This window comes from Lichenostomus cassidix, chromosome Z (genome assembly GCF_008360975.1).
Source record: "Lichenostomus cassidix isolate B80296 chromosome Z, HeHo_3.0, whole genome shotgun sequence".
Lineage (NCBI taxonomy): Eukaryota > Metazoa > Chordata > Aves > Passeriformes > Meliphagidae > Lichenostomus > Lichenostomus cassidix.
Genome location: NC_139511.1, coordinates 3,415,461 through 3,439,046, shown reverse-complemented (window position 1 = coordinate 3,439,046; position 23,586 = coordinate 3,415,461). Strand labels below are relative to the sequence as shown.

General features: G+C 39.8%; 1 protein-coding gene across 1 annotated transcript; it reads left to right on the top strand.

Moving 5' to 3' along the window:
• Positions 1-857: 857 nt before the first annotated feature.
• PRRC1 (proline rich coiled-coil 1) lies at positions 858-23,247 on the top strand. Its single transcript, XM_085043180.1, has 9 exons — positions 858-970; positions 6,606-6,719; positions 9,722-10,060; positions 11,276-11,430; positions 13,546-13,648; positions 16,601-16,764; positions 18,068-18,171; positions 19,768-19,870; positions 21,711-23,247. Exons 2-9 carry the CDS (start codon positions 6,626-6,628, stop codon positions 21,918-21,920), a joined length of 1,272 nt encoding a protein of 423 aa, XP_084899306.1. The 5' UTR covers positions 858-970; positions 6,606-6,625; the 3' UTR covers positions 21,921-23,247.
• The last annotated feature ends 339 nt before the right edge of the window (positions 23,248-23,586 follow it).

Sequence of the window (23,586 nt, the reverse complement as noted above, 5' to 3'; positions counted from 1 at the left end):
TTGATAGCACTGCCCAGGTGGCCAAGAAGGCCAGTGTCCCCTGGCCTGTCCCGGCCATGGTGTGGCAGCAGGAGCAGGGCAGTGACCATCCCTGTGCTGGGCACTGCTGAGGCCACACCTCGAGTGCTGTGTGCAGTGCTGGGCCTCTCCCGACAAGAGACTGAGGGGCTGCAGAGTGTCCAGGGAAGGGAACGGAGCTGGGAAGGGGCTGGAGCACCTGGAATGGCTGAGGGAGCTGGGAAAGGAGCTCAGCATGGAGAAAAGGAGGCTCAGGGGGACCTTGTGGCTCTGCACAGCTCCTGACAGGAGGGGACAGCCGGGGTGGGTCAGGCTGTGCTCCAGGGAACAGGGACAGCAGGAGAGGAAAGCTATGCCAGGAGAGGCTCAGGTTGGACATCAGAAGGAATTTCTTAATGAAAAAAGTTTTCAGACACTGCAAGAGGCTGTCCAGAGACATGGTGGAGTCAGTGTTAAGGAAGCTGCTTAAACATTGAACGTGGCCCTCAGTACCACGGCCTGAGTGACAAAGTGGTGCTCAGTCACAGCCTCGACTCCATAACCCCTTTTCCCCACCTGATTCTGTGAGAACAAACCCCGTCAACCGAGACACACGTCAAGTCCCCACACACAGGGCGCCTAGCGGCTTGTTTCGGCTGCGAGGCAAACGCACACACAGCCCACCACACCTCCCGCCACACACACCGCCAACGTGGCACTGCCGCGCCCCGCCCGCGCCGCCACCCTTTTATGGGCTCGGACTGAACCAACCTGAGGGCGCAGGACGGGGGTGTTCCCCCCCGCGAGGGGTCCTTGGACGCGGCCGCGAGAGACGTGGCAGGGCGCGGCGGCGGCGGCGCGGAGCGTGCTGGGAGGTGTAGTCCGAGGCGGCGCCGGCCGCGGCCTCCCTCCGTGTATCCCTGGGACAGGAGACGCCGGGACGGGACGGGACGGGACGGGGAGGCAGAGCTCGGTGAGGCGCTTTACCGGCGGGGGGAGGCGCCGCGCTGTGCCCCGTGGCGCCCGGCGGCGGGGAGGAGCGGGCGGAGGGCTGGGCCGGGCGGCGGCGGGCCCGGCGCGGTGCGGAATTGCCTCTCTCTCTGTCTCTCCCTTCTCGTGTGCTGCTCACCGGCTCGTCCTTGCGGCGCTCCCAGGCTGCTCCGAGGTGAGGCTCAGGGAGCAGCATTCCCGGCGGGATTTATCCCGCTGTGTCCACAGCGTCCTCCTGCTCCTTCCTGCTGAGGGGGAGTTTGGCTGCTGGGAGCCCCGCGGTGGGAATTCTGCCCTGCAGCGAGGGAGGGAGTGAAATACCGCAGGTAAAATCGCTGCGGTTTCTGCTCACCCTCGGGAATCTCCGCATTTAGCCGGAGAGAAATGGTGCTCCAGCTTGGCTGCTTTATGTGGTGTCTGTGGAGGTGTAATTTGCTCTGTGTATGATCTATTTGTTTTTATTGTTACATGAAAAAAAAACCCAAAAGACAACAAACCAACACGTTGTTTCTTTTGGGAAAACACCTCTGAAAGTGCTGGAGCTTTTTCATCCGTGATACTGTGATATCTACACGCTGGAAATGATGATAGGAACGGTTGGTGCAGATTGTTGGGATGGTTGGTTCTTTTTTGGTGTTTGGTTCTTTTTTGGTGGCGTGGTGGTGTTGGATGGCATTGCTGGATGGTGTTAAAAATCAGTAGTTCTGTAGCCATCCCTGTTTTAGTGAGGGTTTTGTGGCACTGGAATATTTGATAGCAAAGGGAAGAGGGAGGGGGTGTGGTCTGCTGCAAATCAGTGGCGATGGCACTGAGAACGTGGGGGGAAAAATAAGGATTTCTAACAATTCTGATAAGGTTGGGAAACCTTTGGAAAAATGGGGCTTGCTGGGTTTGTGGTCAGGGCCTCTCCATTCTCACAGGAAAAGATTTCTTCCTAATATCTGACCTAAACCTGTTCTCTTTTCAGTTTGAATGTTTTTCACTATCCATGGTTACTTAAATACATTAAATTCTGCGTTTAGCTGTCCTGGAAAACATGAAAACTAGCACACTGCACAGAGGTGCCATGCTATCTTGGAGGAAGCTCAGCTTAAACAGAGCTCCAAAATAACAAGTGTGATTAAAGTGTATTTACCTGCTGCAATCAGCTTCGTGATGAATGGGAGAAAAGTTGGCTTAGCTTCAGTTTCCTGCACAAAAGCATTAATCAAGTTACCACTTCAGTTTTAAGTCAAGGGATGGCCTCGCACACAGGTGCATTGTTCAAGGTGTGACATCAGTAAAGAACCCTAAAGTCTCAGAAAACAGGTATAGGAGAGTTCCTGGGTTTTGGTTTGTTGTTTTGTTTGGTTGGGCTTTTTCGTTTGTTTTGTTTTGTTTTGTTTTTTCACCTCTCCTGATTACCTCTCTGTAAGACTTTAGACTTTGGAACATATCATTCAACACGAGGTGATTGAACTGATGATGCCTTTGGCTTCATTGAGACTTTGTGTGTGCTCTGGGACCTGCCTGCATTTTCCAGACCAGAGTCTGAAGGAACTTTTATCCCTGACTTAGTGCTCTCCCTTTCTAGAGTGAAAAAAAACACTAGAGGGATTTTTCAGATGAAAGTTTCAAATATGCTCAGGGTCTAGCTCTGTTCTGGTTTCATTTTTTTGAAGTGTTGTCGTTTTGTTTGATGTCAGCTGCACCTAATTCTGGACATTTGTCAGCTTGTGCTTAGCCATGAGCAGAATATGCAGCCAGCACTGTCCAAACTTAATTAAAAGTTGTGCCTACTGTGATGAAAGTCAAGAAGTTTAGTGGCATTTTAATTTAGCGTTCCAGCTAAGTGGTCATATTTCATTTTAGGCTCTATTTAGAAAGCAGTTTCCCTTTTTAGTGTACTTAAATACATTGTGGTTTCTTTTTTGTGGTTTTTGTTTTGTTTTGGATTTTTTTGTTTGGGTTTTTTTTTATTAGCAGGAGCACCGACTGAAATAGAAGAAGGGATCAATTAAAGGTGACTGAAAATACACCTCATTATAAGCTCTGAAGTATGGCTGATTCTAGATAATGTGGTTTTATCCACATAAAATTTGCTAATCTCCATTTGTAGGTAATCTTATCATTAGCTGTGAATTTCTGTATTTTGGAGTAATAACCTGAAGAATGCTTTTGAAGTGTGGTTATGTCATTAAGATTATTGCAAAATATTAGCACAAATGTAATTACTTCCTATTAAACCAAAGTGAAAAGATGATTAATTTGTCAGCTAAGCCTTTTAGTCTCTAAATCAAATTATTTCATTCCTGCTTTTAGCTCAAGCCCTGTTAAAATTTTCAGTCAAAGCTTTAGCCTGGTTTTCTGTTCAGTATACACAGCCTAATGCCCTAGTTTGGGATTAGGTTAATGGATAAGGTTCAGCTGGTGAGAATCAGGAGAAATAGTTCTAGAGACAGACCTTGTGGGTACAGTATTCTTTTTTGTGTGTTGTATGGGGGTTTAGCATCATCCTTACAGTGTCGTCATTGTACTGAAAAATGTTTTTTTTAACCAAATCAAAAACATTAAAAATGGGGTTTTTTAACCAAATTCATGCTTGTGCTTCTTAAAATGTTTGTTTTAAGGATGACTGGTTACTGGAACTATGTTTTTTCTGTATTTCTCTTTCTCTTATCCCTTCTTCTTTTCTTCATATACAATCAGCCAGGATTTTCTTCTGCCGAAATGCAGCATTATCAAATTTGCAGTTTATGGTCACAAATCACTAGATGGCAGTACTGATATTATTTCCACCTAATTCCATGTGCTTCGCTTTGCCTGTCTCTGGGTTTTCCCTTTGCCCCTGCAGTTTAGGAAACCAAAATGTTCTCGTTTGCAAGAAGGCACAAAAGTCACTTCCTTAAGAAGTCAGGCTGAGTTTTCAGGCGCTCCTTGTTGCAAATTATGTGTTTGTCGCTAGGATAATGAAGAGTTGTTACTATAACTTTGGGATTTTTTCACAAATCACTGAAAAGACAGCCCAATTCTGCACCCAGCAATTGTTGTGTCACCAATTGTAGGCTGATTTTGCTGGGAAACGTTTTTCCTGCATCTCCCGTGAGGGGAGGTGGGAATCCCCACTGGAATATTTGAGGATTGAGCACTGTTAATGGGTTGCTTTGCTTTTTTTCCCCTTGTGCTCTTCTTCCTCCCAAATGCTTCCCCATTCCTCACACACAGCTGGTTTAGGGTAGGCCATTATGTTCATATATATCCTGTAGGATCATTTGAATAATGTGTGCTGCTGGATTATTTCAACATGATGAGTTGTTAGCTTCAATTTACCTGTTGTACTTTTAGCTTGTCTTTTGCCTGTTCCCATGCCTTTTCTTTACCCTTAACTTTTTCTTAAAATTATTTATTTTTTTCCTAATACTGTACATGCAAACTGTAACTGGCTCATGTTGAAAAATCAATGTACAGAAAACTGTTACTTGTGCAGGCTTCATGTTAGTAAAGACATCATTTCAGTCAGTTCCATATGGGATTTTTATCCTATTACAGCGACTGGCATGACTTTTTGCACACTTTGGATTACTATTTCCATTTTTCATCTTTTTTATAGCAAAGTTAATAGAGAAAAACAATGACAGAGTTATTTATGTATCTACTAATTCCCGACTTTCCAGATGTTAGGTGACTTCTTCAGAGGTTGCTCCTTCTCTCTCCTCACAGCACTACCACTGTAATAGGTTTATCAAGCTTTCAAAAATCCTTGCACTGATTTTTGAAAAGCAGCTCTGTGTGGAACTTTATCAGTCATTCTGCATGGCCATAAAATTTATTTTAAGTAGTAAATACCTCTCAGCAGCTTTTAATCATGGCATTAGGTGAAATCAAGCAGCAGATTGGAAGAGCCTTGAAAAAAATGTTTCTAGGTTTTGGACAGTGATTAATTTAATTGCACAATGGAAAGTTCTTTCATGCTTTGCAGTGTATAACTGGGAAGATAATTTAAGAAATGTCTCTGTTCAGAGGAATGTAAATTGCTGTAGGTTGATTAAAAGACAAAAATCTTAATATTGCAAATTCTTGAACTCACTGGAAGACACTGCACTTCCTTTCTGAAGAATGATGAGATGTACTTACTCTGCAAGGACAGTCTGTTCCCCACCAGGCAATTACTGACCCTTTCATCCCATCTGAAGAGGAGCCTTTAAGTGAATTAGAGATGCTCAGAACCCAAAATCCATCTGTCATAACAGTTTTTGTGGAGAGTGCTGCACATAAGCCATGTTCACTTGTTTTCTGTGGCTGGGCTCAAGCATTTAATCCTGAATCACTTAATTCAAATCATAGGGATTTGTCAGAGGGACTGTGTTTTCTCCTGTGTGATTTTGATACTTTCACTTGGTTTTGAAACTCTTTCTGTACTTGTCAAGACTGACATTGATGTCCTGCTGTCTGGATTTTTCAATTTGGTAAAAAGAGTAATTTTTCCTCCACATTAAACTAGGAGTTGTATATACATTTGAAACGACGATAAGGGAATGAGGAATTTTTACTTTTTTTTTTTTTAAAAAGAGGAAAGACCCAGTATTTTTGTAAGCAGAGTTCATTTTCATATATATGTGACTATTCTTATTCAGCATATTATTTAAGCCTTTTCTTCTGTAAATTCTTGAAGGGAGTAAGATGGCAGTCCACAGTAGCCACTGATGGAATGGATGTGGTGGGAAAGGTTCTGAGCTTGTCTGTTTTTCACATATATAATTACGTTTTGTAGGATTTTTATTGCAGTAAAATTTCCTTAAGAGCTGCTGCATCAGGGAATGGTGCAGCTCATTGCTGTGTAGATTACCAGATTTGTGAGGAAACAGGATTTTTTTGTAAGCTGCCAATGCACTAAAGAATGAAAACCTCCTAGTGTTCATGAAAATCTTAATTTTTCCACTTTTCTTCTCCTAAGCCCTTTTCCATTAATTTAAGATGGTTAAATAAGTATGTAAATTTGTTCTTTTTAAAAGTAGTATATTTTAAAAGTTAACTCAAATATGTATAAGACTTCTGGCCTTCAAAATAAAAACCAAAGCCTTAATTACTCCTATTTTGATAACATCACCAGAGAAGTGTGGTGTGCAGATTTGACAGGAATTGGCTGTACTGGAAAACTTGTTCGGAGTAAATTAATTTCATTATGATTTTATTCATGCTGGAAGCAGCAGGTCCTGGTTGGCATTACCACAGCTCAGTAATGCAGCAGGACTGTACCCTGTCAGTTAAGCTTCTCTTGCAGTGGGATATGGGGTTTGTGATTTGTAATTACTTCGTTATTGTTACTTTTTTAAGTACCACCAGTGTATATTGGAAGCAGTAGCTGGGTATGCACAGCAAAGTTTTAGAAAGAGTCTGGGAGTTTGAGGTATTATCACAGTGCTAAAAACAAAGGGAAGATACAGGAGAAGGGAGGACACACTGGATAATTTTGTCCTTGAGGTAAATCAGTGGTTTCCTTTTTTTTCCATCTAGAGATGACATTTGAATTGTGTATTCTGTTCAGGAAGGTAAATGACTCTGCTGTGGCCTTCGCATTCTAATTTAAAATCCTTTCCCTTGTTTCTCAAGAAGCACTCTATTTTTCTTTTCCTTCACAGGTTTTTCTAGCTGAAGGAAAATGATGGAAGAGGCTGGGATAGAGACGACTCCACCAGGCACCCCTCCAAGCACAGCAGGGGTGGCTTCTGCTGCTGCCACATCTGAAACACCAGGTACAGAAACCTTTATTCATGTTTTTTGAAGTACTACAAAAACGTTGCAATCAGCATAATTGCAGTTCTCTTCTCCTGGCTAATTGGAAGGATTTAAATTGTTCCTTAATCATGGAAGTGTACTCCTTATCTGTAATACATCTGGTATCACACTGAATATTTTAAACTTTTTTTTTTTTTTTAAATTCTTGTAACTATTGTAGGAAGTGATGTGGATGCGCTTGTGTTTTTGTGAGGATGCAGGGCCAGGGAAATAATACTTTGCAATGCAATGCACAGTTAGATGAGCAGCATTGGAGGGAGTTAAAACAGATTTACAGGTCTCTAGAGGATAGTGGTAAACCTGAATAATCACTAGTGTTTTAATACTTACGGAATCCCAGATGGTTTGGGTGGGAAGGGATCTTAAACCTCATCCAGTGCCACCCCCTGCCATGGGCAGGGACACCTTCCACTGTCCCTGGTTGCTCCAAGCCCTGTCCAGCTTGTCCTTACACACTTCAGGGATCCAGGGGCAGCCACAGCTTCTCTGGGAATTCTATTCCAGGGGCTCCACAGCCTCACAGGGAACAATTCCTTCCTGATACCTGATCTAAACCTGCCTCTGTGAGTTTAAAGCCATTCCCCCTGTGCTGTGACTCCATCTCCTTGTGAAAAGTCCCTTCAGCTCTCCTGTAAGCCCCTTCAGGTTCTGGAAGGTGCTCTAAGCTCTCACTTGTGGGTGGTAATCAGAGCACTATTTCTGATTTTTCAAGATTCTGAACACCATATTTGAGTACCAGATACTGAATTTTTTGGCATATGTGATATTCTTGAGTCAGACTTGTGCAGTCTCACCTGTCAAGTGCTAAAGGAGGAATATACTGAGAAACAACATTAAAAGAGTTCTATAATAAAAGCAATTTTTAAAATAAAAGTGTGGAAGTATAACCTCTGATAGAGCAGTTGCATTAACTAGGATAAAAGTGGATTCTACAGTAGGGTTGCAGAGATGTTACCACACATGGAATATATTCACTGCCTCATTCACAGACAAGCAAAGAAACCAAAGCCAGAAGGGCATAAAGTACTACAGGATGCTATCAATGAGATTAATTTTATAAAAATGGTCTTTAAATAGTAGACTTTTTTTTTAACAGTATTTTGCAATGAGATAGGGAGTCACCAGGAAAGGGAGTTTTTTTGGGTTTTTTTTTAGTATGGCACAGAGGTTTGCTGGCCATCAGTGGCAAGGTCTGCAAGACTTGTTGAACTTAATGTGGACATGATGTTTTTTTCTAGGTTTTTTTTTTTTTTTTCCCCACAAACTGTGTCCCAGATTTGCTGATGTTTTTTGTGGTGGTAAAAGGCTGTCGGCAGCGTATGACCTACTAGATATTTAAAAAAAAAATACACACTCATAATTTATCCCTTCTGGGTAAAGGTGACATTTCAACAAGGGGTGATACAGGAAGTACTTGTGTAAGAAAGTCATGTTTCTGAGAAACCATTCCCAAAACTGATATTTGGAAATGCTTCCATCGTTATTAATTCCTGCAGCCAAAACCAATGCAAGTGTTGCATAAAAACTGTCAGATCTGTAGACATCAAACTGCAAAGAGAATTTCCTGATCTGTGTAAAGATCTTCCAAACAATTCCCTTGGGATTTGATCCCACTCATTAAACATACAAAAATGCTGCACACTTGTTTGCAAGGACTGTTGATGGACATCAGGCAAGATGAAAATTTGCCGGCTAAATTTCAAGGAAAATGGTTGCACGATTGATGGGTAGGAGTGGAATATTAATGGAATTCTACAGCAAGCACAGCCAGTGAGGAACTTCTTCCATGTACATCTGTATAAGGTCTCTTTTCCAGCCATGGCAGCCCCTAAAGCCAAATTCAGAACAGTCTGAATGTACAACCAGACCTTCAAATTCCTGAATCATGAGGTGTTCAACCAAGATGTAAAGTGAGATTTCTTCAGTTGTACTGCTCAGCCTAAAAAGTCACTATCAATGACTGTATTCCATTGTATGTTAACCATTATTCACATAATATATTGCTAGTATGTTATCAAAACAATTTTCATTGGAAGCAGATTTTTTGTTTTACTTCTAAGGAAAAAAAGACTGTTATTTGTCTTCATCATAATTTATACATTTCTATTGCATGTGTTTTGTAATATATATAACATACTGATACAGTGGTGCATGTAAAAAGTGTATAAACAAATTTACATGTGGGGGGGCATGTTCCATTTATTTTTTTACTGATGGGTGTGTCTGACAAAGTTTGGAGACCATGGCATTAGTGTGATTTGCACATCATTTTGACTGTGATTGGTGTTTAGGCTGGGGCCAGTGAGATGCTTAAGCTGATCCAACATGTTACTGCCATAAAAAATGGCAGTTTCTGTTTTTTTGACTTAGCTTCCTGGCTAAACTTGGTTAGAAAGAAGAAAATTGGCTTCTCCAAGGATCAGATGAAGGTCTGACTGAAACAGGGAAAGCAGAGGGATTAGGAAGATGCTGAGTACCAGAGAAGAGAGGGCTGCCTTAAGTTCAGTGCATTTTACAGTGCCACAGCTCTGAAAAAACTCTCACCCTCCCAGATATTAGGAATGTGTGTTTTATTCTTGAAGGTGAGCCCTTCCTGTGTCATCAGTTGATGCAGCAGCCACTCAGGAAGAACAAAACTGGCTAGAAATTACTGAGGCAGACTTCAGCTGCTCTAAACTCAGTAGTCAAATGTTGACTTATCTTTTTAAGCTGGCAAGTAGGGTCATGGAAGAAGAACAGATGTGTCTTACAAGATACTGACACCAAAGATTGAGTGCAACTGGTGGTGTGTGAAAACTCGAGCAGAACTAAAATTAGTTTTGAAGGAAAAAAACAAACCAGGCCAGGTTAAAACTTAGTTGTGAAATGTCTGAACAATTATTAAACTGAATCTCTGAGATTAAGGCTTCTAAAATACTTTTTTTTTTGTCTCTTTTTTTTTCCCCTCCTATTTTTGTAGCTTTTTCTAGCCCCGTTGCCACACCAAGCATTCCATCTCCTCCTGGCCACTCACCACTCTTGCCAGCTGCAGTGTCTCCAGTTCTTCCTCCCATGATGACTTCAGCCTCTCTTCCACCTGTGCCTGCTCCAACCATTTCTACAATTGCAACAGCCCAAAGCCCTGTCCTATCTCCTGCTGCCCCTCTGGCTTTCAGCACCCCCATGCTCCATGCACCTCGCAGTGCTCCCCCCATGGTAGGATTTTCCTCGGGTCCTACCTATGATATCACCAGAGGTCACGCTGGTCGAGCACCTCAGAGCCCACTGATGCCTTCATTTTCTCCATCTCCAACCGTAGGTAACTCTGTGTTTATTTGCTTTTCTGTTTGTGGGACAGGATGGGGGATCTCCTGGGTGGCTTCTTCATTATTCTGGGTGCACTTAATTAATTAGTTGTACCCAGAAGAAGGGATAATGCTCTTAATTAATGTAGTTGTACTTAGAAGAAGGGATAATAGCCTTTAAAATACCGTCATGGTCTGGGGCAGAGAGTCCACTTTAAGTTCTGGTGGCATTCAATTCTAACAGGAAAATATTTCAGAAATCTTTTTTCTTACCTTGCCTAGGAAAGCCAGGCTTTTGTTACATATTCCTAGCTTTAGCTCAGAGAGCCACCTTGAACTATTATATTTCCCCAGAACAATACATCACAGACAGTAAACTCATAATTACCAGGTTTTTGTTCTGAAAATCCATCCCTAACAACTAGTCCATCATATGGCACTAGCTTCTGTTTTCTTGTTTCCAGCCACGAAATTGCTTTGGGATAGCTAAAAATACATACCTTCCATGCAGACAGTTGCTGTGGCTGCTGAACTGATGTAATTTTCAGCTTGTGGAATGGAAACTTGGCCCTTCAGCTGCAGTTGGGCCAAGCTTTTATTATTATTGGTGATATCTCTTTTTAAGTAGTCTGTATTAGGAAAATGTCTAAAAATAGCTATCAGTTGTGCAGTGTAAAATAAAAATAACTCTCAATTAAAGCCGGTGTTGGAAAATCTGTTAAAACAGGCTTGAGTAATGGGCCAAAGGGTCACACTTTATTTTTCTACTGTTTTAGTTTCTTTTGTTTTCCTTTAAAATACATAAAGCTTCCTCCTTTTTCTACTATTAATTTCCAGCACTTGGTATTAGAAAATTTCTTACTTTTCCTATTGTATGAAAATATTCCTGTCTGTTTGTTCAGAGACTGCCACTTACCCCTCTCTTTTTTCTACTGAGAGTTAATTATGAAAATTTAAATACAATACAAAGAGCAATTTCTAAAACTAGAGTGATAAGGAAAAAAATAATTGTTTGTGCATAATGTACAGGCAGTCTCAGTTCTTACATTCATTAGATCTGCTAGCCTTTAACAAGCAGAATTGTTCTTGAGCCATCAAGAAGTGAGGTGAGTTAGCCTGGAATTTTTCTGTTCTTCCTGCTGTTTTCCTGTTAAGCATATTGCTTCATTATAAGAACTTAACTGCAGTAAAATGAGTGAACACTTTTGTTTTATTTTTCTCTCTTGCAGGTAGTTTGACAGATCCCCTTGAAAACTGTGCAAATTTCACATCTCTGACTCCTGGGACTGGTTCTTCAATCACTTTTCCAGAGGTGCATGAAGATCCCAGAGTATCTGCTTCCCAGAGTGGAACACCTTCTGGAGGACTCTGGGGGTTTATAAAGGTTTGGGCCTTTTTACCTTCATGAGGAATTTCCATTTTTTAGTGGCTATAAGACACACCTTGTGCTTAAAATTCACCTTTTTATAAATCCTTTATTTTTTCCACTCTCATGTGCAAGGTGGCTGTTTCTAATAGTGGTGTTTGCTAAAACTTTGCTTTCGCTTTTCCTCTGTATGGAAGAAAGAGGACTAGACAAATGCAGGAGTTCTAGGTTAATTTTAGTCCTGTGATACGAACTTACACATATGTAACAGGTTCTGCCACATGTTCTTAAATCAGACTAAACTTTAGAACCTCTTTAAGACCTGAAAGGCAATTTTTACTTCACAAAGATTGCATGCAGAAAAAGATAAAGTCTCTTTTACCTTACCAGAATGCTTTGCATAGCCCATTTATAACTTCCTAATTAACTGAGTTTGCTTCCTGTGGGATGCAAGTCCTTCTTGTTTGTAGCAAGCAAGTTATATTTTGTCTCTTTTCAAGGAGAGACAAACTACATATTTTTTCAATCACTAAGAAGTGTCTAAGATACTTTGTAAGATTATTCTGCTAGAAGGCAAGGAATGTACAGTGCAGAGCATACATTCCTTGTGATGCTATCCCATCGGACAGAGGAAATAAGCAGCAGCATCAACGAGTAGAATTTCATTAGCCTGTAATCTTTCTGGAGCTGTAAGAGATGCTGCATTTAAGTAGCATTGTGAAGATTGTGGCATAAAGAGCTGAGGGCTGTACATGAACACTGAGCTGTCTTCAAGAACAGGACCACATTCTGTCCCATCTCATGCTGAATGTGAAGGAAAAATAAAGAAAATCATTGTCACAGTGAGCTTGCAAAATTTTTGAGGGATTTTCAATCCCTTTTAAGCATGAACACCTGGGAGAAAAAGTAGTGTTTGACTTGGCAGACTGAGCCCTGCCTTACTCCAGGGATGCCCATCTTGACAGTGAAATAGTCCTAAAGAGCAAGATTAATTCTCCAGCAGTACCATGAGAGCAGAGTTGTCATGCTGCCATTATCATTACTTCTCCTGTAACGTGAGTAACAAGTTTTTTAGAGTACCAGAGCTTTCAAGTGCAAATTAATTGAAAAGCCAATCTTATCCACATTTTTGTGTTGCCACTAGGATCCAAAAGGTGTCCTATTTCTGTTTATGGAGAAGGTCTCTTTTACTGACTTCAGTAACAAAGCCCAGATTTTAGTTGAAGTACTAGCATTCCATGTGCTCTGTGCATTCAGTTACCTCTTACTAAGAATTTCATAAGTGAAATAATGAGGAATCATTAGTTATACTGAAACCATCAAGTTCTTGATGTATACAAGCGCCAATCACAGATTGTGTTTTTAAAGATGAGCCACAATCTGGGACATGCAGTGGTAATTTTTACAGAAATGCATCCTGAATTTCCTGTTGAAGAGCTTATACAGTACTTGCCACACTTACCTTTATTATTGCTGTTCTTGAAGTAATTTGATAATTCCTTTTTCCTCTGATGTTGTTAAGAAATCATACACCTTTCTTTTAGATTCCCTTCAATCTCAGTAATATTCAACACTATGACAAATTAAAATTGACAGATCAATGGTCTGGAATTGAATGGGATTGTTTCTGTTTCTTTAATCTTTCAAAGATACCTGAGCAGTCCCATTGCAGTTCCAAGGTTGATTTCTACATAATGGTTGAAATAACTTCGTATTTTGGATTGGTATAAAAATATGGATTATTTCACTGTACTTGTGGAGACATAAACACATGCAGGCATCTTCCACAGGTAGCAATAGTCTTGATGTTCAGAAACCATCTGTATAATGACTTTATGTTAGTTAGGCAGCCAGGCTGCTAATTAGAGAAGCACTGCCTGTCTTTGCAAGATGATGGGGCTGTTTCTGCATTAATGAGGAAGGTCATATTTAAACTTGAGGTTGTAACTAAAAAGCCATGCACTGATACTCATATCCTGCAGTGTTTGTGCTGAGTAATGCACAGTAGATGTTACAGAGCAGCTTGGTATTCATTTTATTTTGCTCCTTTTTTAAACTGTAACATTTTTAATTTCTTGAGGAGGGAAAAAACAAACCAGAAGATAATATGAAAATGTATTCGCTTAAATTTAGGGTGTAACTGAGTATCCCATGGTGAAGTCTGTTCTTGATAAAACCAAGCATTCGGTTGAGACCATGATCACAACGCTGGATCCTGGCATGGTTCCATATATCAGTAAGTGTTTGTGACAAACCATGATGTATTGCTTGTAAATGCTACAGAAGCCACTGCAATAGCACACTATTTCTACAGCTGGAGTGTAAAAACACTTCAGTTACAGTTTGAAAATTAATAGGAAAGAATACTCACCATTTTTTATTTTACTGGAGGACACTACATGTAACATGTAGCTGAACTGGGATTAAAATGAGGAAACAAAAGGCATCATTTGCCCAGGGTGGGGGTTTGTTTTTTGGTTTTTCTGACATGGTTTATATTTTTCTAGCAGTCTCATAAGCAGTTCTCTCCCATAGGTGTGCCAGAATTGACCTTGCTCTGCCTATAAACAAAGCTGGTCAGGAAATGGCTAAGACTGCAGAGAAACAATTAATTTTTTTTTATCATTTTGATTTTCTGAGCTTTTTGGTTCCTTTAGCTGGACCTGTTATGTGACCCAGCTAACTACATTGCTGCACTTTTGTACTAATTCAGAGGACAGGGGAAGATGACCTAATTATTGAGTAGTAGTTAATTGTTTCACATTTAAGGGAAAATATTCCAGCAGCTGTCTAGTGAGGAAAGAGTGGGAATAAAACCAGTGAGGCCAGCCAGCTGTGTGCCAGCCAGCAATGCCTTCTAGAGATATTTGAGAAGAGCAGCAGGATGCAGTGCAAAGCTACAGTAAATAGTTTGGCAAAGTGTATTTAAAGTTCCTATTGCAGTTGTGACTGTCCCTTTTTAAAAACAAGATCTGTCAGTATCCTGGATAGTTTGACCCAGTATTTATTGACAGAACAATTTTATCTAGAGGAGGAAGTAATTCTAATAAAGTGCTTTGCTTGTAGGATTTGGGCTAAGTAAGGTAAGTCAATGTTTGCCTCTAAGTTCTCTTAAAGCCCTGTCAACGAGTGGGGCCTCAGCAAAAGGCATGTCCTCAACAAGTGGCCCCACTGTGCTCTGCTCTCCCCCCATTACTGCAATGACAAAGGAATTTCACATTCCTCATGCCAAAACCTGAAATTACCAAAGCTTCTGGATGAGGTGGTTGATTTTGGGTTTTTTTGGTTTTTTTTTTTTTTTTGGTCATCTGAGCAAATAGTATTTCTGTAATACCTTTCTTGAAAAGAGCTGAACTGTTTTCATTTGGCACATTGTGAAGATGTCATCTGAGCTGTGCTCCTGGAATAGACAGTTTCTGTTTGCACAGGAAATGGTCACCTCATAGGCAAAAACAAAGTGCTTTTATGACAAAGACAACGGGGAATCTTGTATGGAGTATGGAACTGTCATTTCACTTCATAATACACAAGGTACAATGAAATGTCACATTCAGATATGAGAGCTTAACCTGATCTACCAGCTCTACCCCTGAATTTACCAGGATGCATCTAGGTCTTACATTTTAGGTTTCCATATTGCCAGATCTTTTCACAAAAGCTTTCTTTTAATCCATGTAATATCCTTCAGTCTTTATTATCTCTGATAAACAAGGATACGCTTTTGATATTTGATGATACTTCATATACGAGAATATATTCTGTATTCTGTAACCAAACATGGGGCACAGTTGTGATACATAAAGTTGTTAAGCAGTAATTTACTAGATATCTTATGGATTAGTTTTTAGTTTCATTAAAAGCTCTTTAACAGCATTTCTATTCCTGAGCACTCCGACAAGGCTAACTTCAGTAAAAGCCTGCAGTCAATTCTAAGCGCTTGTTTAATTATGTTAAATTGATTTATATCAATAAGGAATCAATGAAAAAAGATGCTCTCAGTTATTTTTAGTCCAGTAGTTGCCCAGCGTTTAAAACAAGTGCTCCAGGTTCAGTAATCTGTACGCCTAATTCCATTCAGCAAAAATTGATAAATAAAGGGATAAAAAGTTACCCTACAACCCAAAAATAGTATGTTTCACTACTGTTCTGGCATATCTGGTGATTATTCATAAAAATAAGACGATTCCTGTAAGTGAGGTTTGCTGAGTACTGCAAGCCAAAAAGAAAATTGTTTTTTTCTTTAAAATTTGAGCTTTGGGCTTACAATTATCAGTGGGGGAACTTCAGTCAGGATAAATACTGCAAACTCTGTAAGCTCATTTGATTGATGCAGTTTACTTTAGCAGCTTTCTCTGATGTCATATTCCACACTTGAGAAAATATTTAGCTGTTCTTGAGAAAGCTTCTCATAACAGGGATGAGTTTTATGATGTGTTTCTGCACAGTAAAAGTGATCCAGCTGTGGTAGACAGATGTGAGGTGTGATTGAGTCTTTTATAGTAGTTTCAGATTTCTTTTAATTCTTTGTTTTGTTTCATTGTGAGAAAGCTGAGTGAAATCCCCTTTATGGACATACCAACCTATGGAAAACATTCAGAACTGTGTACAAGTTTTTGGTTCCATAGATGCTTAATGTCTAAAAAGAGCAGTAAAATTACACTGAAGTTCACATTCCAAGGACAACTACAAACTAGTGAGAGCCTTTCTTTTAAATCTTGTGTAATTTGACAGCTGTTCACTGGGTTTTATAACCTGCATCAGTGTTGTCAATCCCCTTCATGAGGAAGAGTTTGTGTGTCACACCAACATTCCTTACTGCTTCCCAGAACACCAGATCATCCCTGGAAATGGATGCCTTAAATTATTTTTCTAAATCTCTTTGAACTGTCCAGTGAGTGGCATGATTTTTTTTTTTCTTTTTTCCAGGGACTGAACCTGGAAATAGGTCAGTTCCTGCTGCCTGTCTTTCCTCCATGTATCCCTTAGTTATTCATCTGACTTTTAACTACTAATTTAAGTGATTTCTGGTTCCTGGGAGATGTATTGTCCAGCACATGAGAAAGAGAAGAGCAGCTGGAGAACACCATTGAGATGTAGAATATATTTGAACTATCTGACAATGGGAAGGAGGAAAATTACATGCGTGGATGTATTTTTTACAGATTATTTCACTAAATTATTTTTTCAGGAACTGGGGGAGAGCTGGACATAGTGGTTACTTCTAATAAAGAGGTGAAAGTTGCAGCAATTCGGGATGCCTTTCAAGAAGTCTTTGGGATGGCTATTGTGACTGGAGAGGCTGCACAGTCCAACATTGCACCCCAGCCTGTGGGCTATGCTGCAGGCTTAAAAGTAAGTTGATACAATACCAAAGAGAGATTCACCCAGAAGAATTTCATTTTCTGTAAAGTGAAAGTCAGTTTCTGGGATAGGGAAGCATTTTCTTTGGGGTTTTTTTGGTGGGTTTTTGTTTGCTCATTGTTCTTGTATTGGAGGTTAAGGGGTTGGGTTTGTTTTGGTTTTGCTCAGTCTGGATCATTAGATCAGTTTAAAGCTCTCTGAATTATTTTTGAGTTTTTTTGCAGACACATTCACAGCAAGTAAAGAGTATTTATGTCAGTGTATTATGCCATTTATGTCAGTTTTCTTATGCTGTCATTGATTGCCATCACATCTTGCGTAGATGGTGGTATTAGTGTGGTTTCAAAGTTTATTAGGCATTTTTGAATAGTTTGTTACTAGGACATCATGTTGGGAATGTTAGAATTTAAAAGAGACTCTTTTCAAGATTGATTTTTCTCCCCACTGATTCTGTAGATCAAAGTTTGATCAACAGTTGATCTTCCTGAACAGATCTGTGTTCTCTTTGAAAAATAAGAATTCCCTCTGCAGCCTGGCAAACTGCTGTGCTGCCCCAGAGAAAGGCTTAGCAAAGGTTGCTTCACCACTTCTGGCCAATAGCTGAAAATCCTGAAAACAGCTATTTCATATTCTGTTTTCTAAATGGAAGCAAACATTCATGAAAAAGGAAGTCTTTCTTCCTAACTGTTGTGCCAGTGTTTGCAGAGGAGTAAAGCTGTAAAGCCTGTCCCTACAGCAGTGTATTGTCTGGTGCAATTTTATATTGAGATAAAGCAGAATAATGTGCATGTGCCTTTCGTTGTTTAGCTATTGCTGTGTACTGTGTATTTCTGTTACAACTTCAGAGTGATAACAGTTTTCAAGGGAATAATTCCTTTGTGTTATCTGAGTATGTACCACAACAAATGGATTCTTTTCCTTGCACTTACAAAGTTGGTCTAAAGCACTTAGACTCTAAACCCAAGAAGATTTAAGTTATAAAAATGCCAAAGTAACTCAGGAATATACTGCTGTTTTAGCTGTAGTGAAACTTGTCACAGTTACAGTTAGGAATTCTTTGCATACTACCCTGGGTGTATTTTTTGAAAATGAAAAACCTAAAATATTTAATTAGCTTTATCATAGGTTTTGCTATTGCTTGGGATTCCTGGCCTCTGGCGAGTTTGGGTTGCTGGGTTTTTTCCTACTGAGTCATTTTGAAAAGTACATTCTAGAGTTCTTTTGGGATGAATCCACAAGCATTGTACTAAGATGTGGTTGAGAGTTTTGTCTAACAGCTTGTGTTGGTGCCCAGGGAGCCCAGGAGAGGATAGACAGCCTGCGCAGGACAGGAGTCATCCACGAGAAGCAGCCTGCTGTGTCAGTGGAAAGCTTCATTGAGGAGCTGCTTCCTGACAAGTGAGAGCCTTGAATTTATTCCAGGGGTTTGGGGACGTGTTGGGAATATTATTCCTTGTTGACTCAAAGCTTATGAGGAACTGGTGACAGTTGGAGCAGAGGAGGGGAGAGTATGCAGTGCATCTGCAGTATTTCGGCAGGCTTGGTTTTGGTGATGATGTTCAGCTTTTTGTTCAGGCATCTTGAGGCTTTGTTATAAATAAAAATCCTTGTCAGGCTTTTCTAGGTTCACAATATAAAAACACAGTGAACTGAAAAAATTAAGGAGCTGTAAAATTTGGAGTTTGGCTAATAGTTTTGCATTCTTGTGTGCATCCTCTCTTCTCTCTCTCTGAAATTGTATCAGAAGAGATACTGGGAGATATTCTAGCACTTAGAATAACATGATTTTATCAAATAATGTAATTTCTGTTTTCTTTTCACTGAGAATGTACTTACTGCTTTTAACTTGCCCTGCACAAACATATAAATAGTATTTTAAAATACACTGTAACCTGATTTTGTAACATACTGTTTGACCGGCAGTTCTTGAAGCAGCTTTATAATCAATTTCCAAAGCATTAGGCACAATGCTGTGTTTTTCTTAATACAAACTTATATAGTTTTCTTCTGTTGTGCATTTCCAAAGGAGAGGAGTGTCAAGTAACTACTCATCAATATCAGTAATGTGTGTAATAGTTGCTCCTCTGTGAAAAGACAATAAAACATCTATATCAGACCAGATGGAAATAAATACTAAACAAAAATTAAAACTATTCCTACTTCTATTTACTCCAGAATATTTGACATCCATATTGCACTAAATATATTAAACGTATCTTTAAAAATAGAGCAAAAGTAGAGTATCTGTCAGAAAAATAAATAAAACTCATCACATGCACAAAAATGCAGACATTAGAAGATTAGAAAAATAGCAGTAACTTTTTTATTAATTGGAAGCAAGTTATATTCAACCATTAAGCTTTCTCAGCTGTCTTTAGCAGTTGTAAGTGAGAGCATTCTAGTGCTCTGTTCCCTTCTACAAACATGATGGAAGTGCTGCTTCCTGCCTGGCTCCACTAAACTCTTTACCATGGAGTTTATGTGGCCCAGACAGGCAGAAGTGTTTCTCTGAATAAATTATTTAAATGATTGCTACAGCATTAGGCTTGCCAGAAAATCTTCTGAATGTTGAGCATGAATGATAGATTATTTTCCTAAAAATTATTAGGAAAGGTTATTTTAATAAGAAATGTTCTTTGAAAGATTGAATGAAAACTGTAGCATAATTATGGCCAAAGGATTATGTCTGCTCACACACCCACCCCACCCCACCAGCTTTCTTTGTTTCTTTGATTTGTAAGTTTCATGTAATTTATATTTTTATGCATTTTACACATTTTACATGCATACATATGCAGTTATGAGATACTGATATAGATATGAAAACTGACACGTGCAGATTTCACTTGAAGAATACGCAACACTTTGAGTCTCATTATTACATCATTAGTGTGTTTTTAATAGAGTTTGTAAAATAGTCATAATTCAACTTTTGACGTGTTCTTTTTCAATTCAGTGATACTCAGAAATAAAATAATTTGCACATCATTGCAGGTGGTTTGACATTGGATGTCTGATCATTGAGGATCCAATTCATGAAATTCACCTGGAAACATTTACCCAAGCAACACCAGTGCCTTTGGAATATGTTCAGCAGGTGAGTTTTCAGTTTTGTTACCAATTAGCAGCTGAGACATAATACTGGAGTTTTAATTTTATTTGTTAGTTTTTACTGGTAGTTACAGTACACTTAAATGTTTTCATTTAAGAAATGAGGATGAAATTTTTTTTTGCATCATGTTTATGTATTACCTAAAAATTTTTAAGCATTTATAGAAAAGCATTTCTTGGTCAAGGGTCTTATTCTGTCCCTTTGAGGCACAAGTTTTACTTTTCTATTTAAAAAGTGGAGATACTAACCAAGCAGGCAGCATGCTTTACTCTCTGAAAACTCATTCCAAGACACAAAACTCATTCCTAAAAACAAAAGATTCCCATTTTCCAGACCGATGCCTGGTTTTAAGTCCCCTACGAACATACAAAGTCCCACCTAAGAGATAAGGCTGATTTCAAGTATGCTATTCTGACAAGGGTGTAAAATTCTGAAATCAAAATATTTAAATCTTGGGAATATCATGGTTCATCAGCTTGGAAATAATGGGATGAAGTGCAGTAGTGTGCAGTTCTGAAATGTCACTAAGAGAAGTTTTTCATGAGGTGGTTTGTGTTTCTTTGGGCACAGACTGGGAATTACTCCAGTCACTGCATGTTGCCTGACAGCAGGTATGAGTCATTCATTAGTTAAATCTGGTCTGAAAATTCTTCTTAAATAGATGTTTTTCCGTGAAGAATTTATAACTTAAACTGGGGTTTGATCCTCAGATGTTGTTTTGGAAGAACAAATAGTAACTTTGTTTTCTTTTTCAGTGGCACCAAATTCAGTGACATTTGTGGGATGGGTTTTAGTTCTTATTTTCCTGCGTTCTTACAGCTTTGAAAACCTGATGAGTGGCAAAAGGAGAAATATGGCTCTGTCTCTCTAAGTTTTACAAAACGCTTTCCAAAAACAGTGGAGAAAGACAGGAAAAGATCTTTAAAGATATCTTGCCAACCCAAGCTATTCTGCAAATTCTGAGAGACTTACATATGCTGTCATTGTTGCAAGAGATGAGTTTTGGGATGGCTGGAACACACTGATGAACTTGACCTGCTGTGCAGACACTGGACATAGACTAACCCAAATTAAAATCTGTATGAGGAAGGTGGTTGCCCAGGATGAGCATCAGAGCAGAGAAATGCAGTGATACTTCCCCCACTGCTCCCCTTCTGGTTCCAGTTGCAGAAAAAGGGAAGGGCTGCAGGTGGACTGGATTTGTCTGGACTTCTGGAAGGTCTTTGACATGGTTCCCCAGTCTAAACTGGAGGTGTTCAGTGGATAAGGAATTGCTTGGGTGGTCAACAGCTCAGTGTCCTGGTGGATATCAGTGACCAGTGCTCAGTGTCCTGGTGGACATCAGTGACAGGGGGATTGAGGCATCCTCAGCAGGTTTGCAGGTGACACCCCTGAAGGACAGGATGGCATCCAGAGGGACCTGGACACACTCCAGAAGTGGCCCATGGGAATTTAATGAGGTTTAACAAGGCCAGAGGCTGGTGCTGCCCCTGGGTTGAGGTAGCCAGGCTAAGGATGAGCAGATACTATATAAATATGTGTTGCTATTCATTCCATCTGTTGGCTTTTTTAAAAAATAAAACTGCATCCTGATAATGGCAGTATGTCTTCACCCTCTTAAATATCCTGCTTTAATTTATACTCTTGAGATGTTCCTTGGATCATGATACATAGAAATCAAAAGAATTGTCTTGGGGCAAATTTTGGGGCAGGTTAAAGTTTTTGCTACGCTTTAATTTGCACAAGTGGGTTAATGCTGAAGCCGTAACCAAACCTATGAATTCCAAACCATTTCAGTGATCACTTCTCAACCTGTTTCACGCAGGCCAAGAGTCTCACCCCTCAGGACTACAACCTGAGGTGGTCAGGGCTGCTGGTGACGGTGGGCGAGGTGCTGGAGAAGAGCATGCTGAACGTGAACAGGACGGACTGGCACGCGGCGTTCACCGGCATGTCCCGCCGGCAGATGATCTACAGCGCGGCCAAGGCCCTGGCAGGGATGTACAAAAGCCAGCTGCCACCCAAGTCCGTGTGACAGGGTGACACCAGCACGCCCAGGAACGCTGGCTTTGGTCTGGGAATGAAGAGAAGGCCATGTGTTCTCATCCTCAGCAGCACAGATTTGTAATCTTAACTCTAAACCGTTCCTCCTTCTTGAGAAGTGAAGGTGGTTTCCTGGAGTGGAAGTGAGCGATTGCAGTTTTTCCCTACTCTATGATTTCTGGTGTGATTCACTAAAGCAAATGTGTGTTTGTAAGTGGTACAGGCAGCCTTACAGTTTTTTTACTGGAATGTGCTGTGATGTGACACCTTACCAGGCATTTGCTGAGATAAATGGTTAGTATTCTTTCTAAAGGGGATATTTGTTTAGCTATTTCTATTATATTAGTAATATAAACATGTTGACAGCATAACATGTGTGTTATATATGCATTTCAATCCAGAGAGGCTACCTTCTGTATTACATGTGTTTTTTGGGGCATGTGTTTAGGGGATACTTAACACCTCATTGATTTGGTGTATGTACATAGTTCTCAGGAGCGATGCCAAGTAGTCTCTACAGCACATAACAGTGAGCTGCTGAAGAAGAGCACAAATCCATGCCCTGTTAGTTGAAGTCGTTGCTAAATAATTCTGAATTCTCATTTTCTGTGCTGCATCTTTCTGCTTTTTATGTAACAGCAATGAAATCCGTGGCCAGCTGAAGAACCACAGACAAAATTTCAAGTTGCTTCAGTGGGTTTTAGATCAGGTACTGCACTCACCACATGAAATCATCTCAGCAGTTTCAGTAACATGATTTACTCCAGTACTTCCTAACTACAGCTGTTATATGGAATTATGTAACTTTTTCTATATAGTTACAGTTGTCAGTAATTTGATTATGGAAAACAGTGATGTGTGCATCACTTGCTTTGCTATTCTGGGTTTTCTAAACACTTCCAAGTCTTAAATGCTTCCTTGATGTCATGAGCTCACTGTTTCTCATGTAAGTTTTCAGTGGTGTCTGAACTTTTTTGTGGCTATAAATATCCTCTATCCAAGGTCACACAATCTTAAATCTTTATTTAGAAATACGGAAGTAATTGTGAAAAAAATATTTTGGTAAGAATACTTTTTTAAGAAACAAAGAATAAACAAATACTTTCTGTTTGCCTTAAAGAAAAGCAGTTTTTCAGCTTATATTGCTCCACCCTTACCTTTCGTAGATGCTTTCAAAGAACATTTTTGTATACAATATACTGTTATGCCAGCTCATGTTTGTACCCACTGAAAGCCTGTCTATTTCCAAGTAATATATTTGGCCTTAATTGGCTTACTCTGTAAAGCAGTTGAATAAATGTTTTCCCTAGAGAATTGCATCTATTTTAAAGGCTTGTTTTTATTACATATGATGAACATTTCTTTACTGGAATTGTATTTACATGGTGAGATTGCAGATTTGTCACATACTTGAGTGTTGAATTTCCTCATTGGGACAGACATTCTTTCTCTGTCAAACCTAAAGGGTTTGACAGGGACTTCTGCTTGCCATTGTGCAGTAAAGGCATCTTTGCTGTAATTGTAATTTCAGTTTGCAGTGTATAATAGGTTGATTGCTGCTCTTTTATCCTCTGCTTGCAGCATCCTCTGGGATGCAGAGGAAGAGGACATGAAGCCTTCAGTAGTTTTAGGTGCCCCAGCATGACTTAAAATTAAAA

Coding starts and splice junctions, on each gene's coding strand:
- PRRC1 (XM_085043180.1), top strand. CDS start 6,626: ATGATGGAAGAGGCTGGGATAGAGACGACTCCACCAGGCACCCCTCCA. Junction 13,649..16,600: donor TGGCATGGTTCCATATATCA/GTAAGTGTTTGT, acceptor TTATTTTTTCAG/GAACTGGGGGAGAGCTGGAC. Junction 18,172..19,767: donor GAGGAGCTGCTTCCTGACAA/GTGAGAGCCTTG, acceptor ACATCATTGCAG/GTGGTTTGACATTGGATGTC.